Below are 5,991 nucleotides of genomic sequence, written 5' to 3'. Positions count from 1 at the left end.
GCAAGGAGGAGTTGGATATTGAGGAAACCGTTGACAGTGTCCATAGTAGAAAACAAAACAATAATTAATTCAATAATTAAATTGAGAATAAAAATTTAAAATTATCATGGGTACTGACCTTCTTAAAAAAATTTAAAAATTTCAATTCAAATTTACATTTTAATTTTAAATCGAAAATGAAACCAAACTCACTTATTCTTTAATACATATCACAAATTGGATTCGAGCTCTAAAATGGGAACTCAAGGGAGAATATTAAGCCACGAATTTCGAATTTTCTTTTAGCTTAGTTGCAACTTGCAAGTCTAAAAATCCCATGCATCTTATCTTTAAAGAAACAATACAAAAAAACAAATTTAACTCGCGAAATGCACTACAAATCCATCATTGCTCTCAATAATGTCGAACTTGGTCTATCAAATTTATAAAGAGTACATCAAATCCAGCAACACTCTAGAGACACAAATTGACTGAAATAGTTTAAAAGGAGTTTACGAATGAACCAGTTGCCGGCATTCAATCCATCCTTCCCTTCAAGATCCTTTCCTTTACTTCCGTAGGCGTCCTGCAAATCGTATACATATATCAAATACATCACAACCGTGTTAACTGGACTCAAGTATGAGGGTCTCATAAGAGCATGTTCAACTCTTTCTCTATGTATTTGATGGATATCTAGAGGATCACATCGCTATGGTCATGTTTGAATATGCATTGGACATCAGTGTTCTCTCTACTGCAAATATTTAAGGTGTGCTTGAAAGAGTGAAAAAGTGAAGAAAATCAACTTTGAGTGTGCTCAGTAGGAAAAGTCAAAAGGAAAAAATAGGAAACATGATCATTTTCTTTCCTCTTTAATATAAACAAATCATTCAAATTTGTAATGATAAGATGAGAGAAAATAAGAGAGATGTAAGTTTAGTGTACAAAATTACGCATTTTTAAAATCTTTTTTTTTTCTCTTATTTTTCAACTCTACTGAGCATTGAATGGAACGGAATTAGTTGTCTTCTAATTTTGCCATCTTTCCTTTCAAGCAAACTAATGGAAAGAAAAATATTTTTTCTATCTTTCTACTTTTTAACTCCACATTTCCATATTTTCAATTTTATTTCCTGCTTATCATGTAAAACCTAAGGGTTTCTAGCTATCCACCAATCATCATTCAAGAAACGAACATATACTGCATTTTCCCTATAAACAGCCAGATTCTTTTCGGCAAACATTATATAACAAATATAACCTAGGAATAAACTGCTAGGAGTACACACACACATACGAAAAACATTTGTAAATGCTTACACAACATAGACATGTCCTCCCCAACCACTCAGACAGTCGCGATCTACTGATGAAAGGAGAGCTTGGGAAACCGTCTCAAACAATTCCTCAGGTTCCTGGAGAAGAAAGCATTGAGTCAGTGAAGAATGAATTTGTATTTCTGGCATGAATATTTAATAGCAAGCAACCATAATTCTTTTTTAGCTTACGAGTCAATACACTGTAACCTTATCTACTTCAAAAGTGAGCACCATGTTTTAGTTTTTAGGTAATAATGTGAATGTGAATGTGTTCCAATTTGAGCATAGGGAAATAAATAAAATAACAAACCATGCCCTCCTTGAACATTGATTCACAGGCACCATAGAGAGACTCCGAGGCAGTGCCAGCTACAACAAAATCTTTCGCAAGCTCCCTGCATTTACAAGAAAGAAAACATAACATTTGTGATAATCTCAGCATTTGCTTCAAAAGGCTTTTACTAACCAAAACAATGAACATAAAGAGATCATTATAACCATAAGAGTTAAAATAGAATTGTCAGGCAATAATCCAATTCATTGACCCAAAAAATGGATAAACACAACATGAGGGTTAGTCATGGCAAAGATTGTAAGGCTACACTAACGGGCATTTATAAGTCAAATCTTTCAGAAGAGAGATAGACACAAGGAAAATGACACATGAAAAACTGTGATATATAGAACTGGATTAAAATTTTTTAGAAGTACTTCCTTCTTTGCAAGAAAGAAGATAGTTATTAAAACTATAAATATCAACATATTAATAAAAAGGTATCTTTTATAAAAGAAAATTATTATACATAATTGGTGGCTGGGGGATGGTTCTTGTTTATCACGTGCACAAGGAGACACAAAAGAATGCATAGGGGGCATAGTTCTTAATTTTGCTAATCATGTGATTACATATGGATACCTCAAGCCCCTAGTTTGCCAAATGTCAAGGATCATGCTTAAATGAGTTGTTTAAGACGGAATTGGAATGATCTTGGGATTCTTATATCAATCAGTTCCCGAATTACTGATTTTAAAGAAATGCAGGTTACTTAACCCCCAAAAAAAGGGCTCAAATTTCAGGTTTGGAATAATAGTGAGTTCTTTTAGTAACAAGTGTTCAAATTTCTGGTTCTCTCCTAGATGACACAGGTCTCTAGGCAATATGTCAACAGAGAAAAAGTCTACTTTCTTTAGATTTTGATTGACATATGAAAGAAAAATTCCTTTCCATGGAGGAGATTCGATTGGTAAGCTTATATTACCAAATAGAAAGTAACATGCATTAGGTTTACAAGAACAACACTCTTGGTTAGGTAAATACTGTGAGTAAAGGTAATACGGATGTACTTAACAACTAAGATAACTTCATGCTTTTTTGTTTCAAAAATTACAAGAGAATGAAGTCAACTTACTTGGCTCCGATGGAATCCATGGTGCAAATGAAGGGCTTGTCTTCATCTCCTAATCCAGCAATTACAGGTTGGCAGAAGTATGGACCAAACCTATGGGAAAAAATGCCACAAAACTTATCACAGACATATAAAATGGTGCACCCGTTCAAGTGTAATCCTCACACCAAATCTATTGTTTCCTAGAAATTCCTTCTAGCTAGACATATCATAAAGGAGGCTGGAGTTTATTAGTAAAAGAAGAGCCTCTCTGTTAGGTTTGAAGGCTAAACATGAAATTAAGGTTGGGCCAAGAATATATTTGATGCTCAGTTTCTTGTCATAAGGTAAGTGGACTATTCCCCTTCAAGGACATAAGCAAGGCCTTTTTCCTCTCCTGAACTGGTAACCAGTATTATTCAAGAGTACACTATAGCAAACCCGGAGCTTAGCTCAGTTGGTTAACGCAACCATCTACAAGAGGTGACATCCAAGTTCGGAGCTCAAATCCAGGCATTTGTCACCCATCCTCTACCCCAAGCGACCTTAATTCTATTATTGATTAATCAATTTCTCTCCTAGGACTTTTCTTTTGAAATTAATTAGAATACCAAACTAATCAATAGTTAGTACTTGGCTGCATAAAACAAAACTAAATCTTGCTATTTCTTCCAATAATCTCAAGAACTAAGTTGACAGCCTGAAATGTAAAAAATAAAAATAAAAATCTAACTTAGCCCAATATTAGAGGGGTAATAGGAAGGGAGATGTTAAACAGACCTTTTCTCGTAAAGAATCGCAGAAACAAGGTTAGCAAAAGTCTCAGGTTTCATGTCTCTTTCTTCTCTTAGCTGATACAGTTTGTGCCGAAAGACAAGCCTTTGATACCTTCAATTATTATCATTTAAAAGAAATAGAAAACCCAAATATTAGGATAAATCATTGTTTTTTATAGGGAACCAAAAAAAAAGCATAAAGGGAAAAATAAAGGGTATACAAGGTTTGAGCATCGGTGGCGAGGCCGGAGAGACCGAGGAAGAGGCGATCGTGGACTTTATAAATCCTCTGGAAATCGGTGGCGATAGTTTGGAGTTGAACTCCGAGTCTCCGATCGCTGGCAATGGCGAAGCAGTTCTTGCCTACCATGGCTATTAGGGCACTCCCGTTGTATTCGAAGATCTGCCATCATCATCCACCACCAAAACAATCCATTATTTAAATTAAATTAGGGTTTCAACAAAGGGGAAGAAAAAAAAAGATTCAGAAAAAAAAGAAATGACATACCGACATCGGAGAAATAAGGAGTCTTGCTATAAAATTTCAGTAAATTTAGGGGAGAAACTGATTTGATTTTAGCAAAAGCGGAGCTTAAAAGACTGAAGAGAGATGGCTTGGAGATCACTCCAGCTTCCAAAGTTTCAACCTTTGCATTTATTTTTAGGGTAAACTACCTAATTGGTCACCCAACTTTTAGTAGGTTTTCATTTTAGTTGCTCAAAATGAAATTATTACAATTTCATCACATAACTTTTAAGACAGTTTCATTTGTCACGCAACCATTAAATCTCTAAGGGTAATTAATTTGTAAATATCAGATCATATTCATGCTTTCGTTTTTTTCAAAAAAAAATCTTTTTTTAAATATTGATTAAGGTAAAACAATATTAAGGATTAATGTAAAAAAGAGAGTAAAAACTAAAATAATACTTTAAAAGTTATCAAATTGTACTTGTTTATCTCTTTATAGGAAGTTAATTATTTTTTTAATTTTAATATTGAAAATTTAAATTTCAAAACATCAAAATCAATTAAATAAGTTATTGAAAAAAAATTATCCATTAATAGTGTTAACCGTTTTACTTTTATAATATTAAAATTAATTAAATTAATTAATTTAGTCTCCTTTTAAATCTTAAAATTTTATTGTATATTTCCAAATTAAAATAAACTCAAATAAATCATCTTTAAGAATTGTTTATGAGACCCAATTTTTTTTATTGTATGATCTCGATTTTTTTACAATTAATTAAATTGATTAATTTTATATTCCATGCCAAATAAATTCAGAATTTTTTCATCACTTCTTTACCCAAACAAGCAATTAACTTAATTAATTGCTATAATTTTTCTTTGATTTTAGCTTTGTAAGGAAGATTTGAGATTATATAATTAAAATAAATTTAAATTTTTCAGAAAATTAATAATATGAGTTATTGAGTTGATTTCATTAAAAATAATATGGAAACATAAAGTAAAATTCTAAAATTTAGAAGGAGATTAATTTAATTAACTTCAATATTACAATAACAAAGTGATTAATATTATTAAGGACAATTTTTTAACAATTTATTTATTTGATTTGTATGTTTTTAAATTTAAAGTTTCAATATTAAAAACAAAAAGAAATTTAGAATTTTCAGCGTTGTAATAAACAAGTACAATTTGACAAATTCTTTAATGCTTTGTTTTAGTTTCTATCATTTTTTTCACTTTAATTCTTAATTTTTTATCCCAATCAATACTTTAAAAAAATATTTTATTAGGTGACTAAAATAAAAGCGACCTAAAAGTTAAGTGATCAAAATGAAAGTGTGAACATGATGCAGCATGTACAGATAATCACCATTAGAAATTTTAGGCTTGGAGAACAAAAATGAAAATACCTTAAAAATTTAGCAATGAAATTACAAGTATTTCATTTTAGTACCCAAAATTGAAAACCCCTAAAAATTAGGCAACCAATTAAGTAATTTACCTTTATTTTTAAAAGTGGAAAAAAAAATAGGGATAAAATGTTGGGCTTTTAATTCACTTCCTTCTTCTCTATCTCTTAGGCCTTACCCAATACATATGTTGGGCTGCCCTTTACTCTTTCTTTCTTTATATTTGATTTTTATTTTAAATATTTACTTAAGCGAGTTTAGTAACTAATTTTCTACAACCTATAAGCTTTTTAAAGGAGTAGCTACTGGATCTTTTAGTTTTTAATAATACGCTTTACAATGTTAAAGCTTACACTATATAAATACAAAAAGAAAACCTCCATTGTCTGCCCATTAGTCGAGCCAAGTATACCACTAATTCCTAGTTTGATTAGTCCAATCAATTCAAAGCAAATAAATTATTAAAAAATTAGTTTTTTTTATCTTATGCGATGCACATGTTATTTTTATATATTAGTTATATTATGTTAAATTTATTTTTTATTTTATTTTAAAAATTTACATTTTTACAAATAATATAACCTAAATATTATATGCAATATTATAAAATAAACAATGAAATCTTCATAACGTTCTTGTTTA

The 5,991-nt window shown here is 30.7% G+C and overlaps 1 protein-coding gene across 1 annotated transcript; it reads right to left on the bottom strand.

Moving 5' to 3' along the window:
• Positions 1-369: 369 nt before the first annotated feature.
• LOC107951479 (proteasome subunit beta type-3-A) lies at positions 370-4,160 on the bottom strand. The gene is made up of 7 exons (XM_016886544.2): positions 3,971-4,160; positions 3,684-3,865; positions 3,467-3,574; positions 2,711-2,800; positions 1,612-1,696; positions 1,303-1,397; positions 370-565 (listed from the first exon to the last, which is right to left on the bottom strand). Exons 1-7 carry the CDS (start codon positions 3,974-3,976, stop codon positions 517-519), a joined length of 615 nt encoding a protein of 204 aa, XP_016742033.1. The 5' UTR covers positions 3,977-4,160; the 3' UTR covers positions 370-516.
• Positions 4,161-5,991: the final 1,831 nt, after the last annotated feature.

Source organism: Gossypium hirsutum, chromosome A02 (assembly GCF_007990345.1).
Source record: "Gossypium hirsutum isolate 1008001.06 chromosome A02, Gossypium_hirsutum_v2.1, whole genome shotgun sequence".
Taxonomy (NCBI): Eukaryota; Viridiplantae; Streptophyta; class Magnoliopsida; order Malvales; family Malvaceae; genus Gossypium; species Gossypium hirsutum.
This window is presented reverse-complemented; position numbering and strand designations above follow the sequence as displayed.

Excerpts from the sequence above, each read along its gene's own strand:
- LOC107951479 (XM_016886544.2), bottom strand. Across the intron at positions 3,575-3,683 it reads GCCACCGATGCTCAAACCTT|GTATCAAAGGCTTGTCTTTC; the intron begins GTATACCCTTTA and ends TAATAATTGAAG. Across the intron at positions 1,697-2,710 it reads ATGGATTCCATCGGAGCCAA|GGAGCTTGCGAAAGATTTTG; the intron begins GTAAGTTGACTT and ends TTGTAAATGCAG.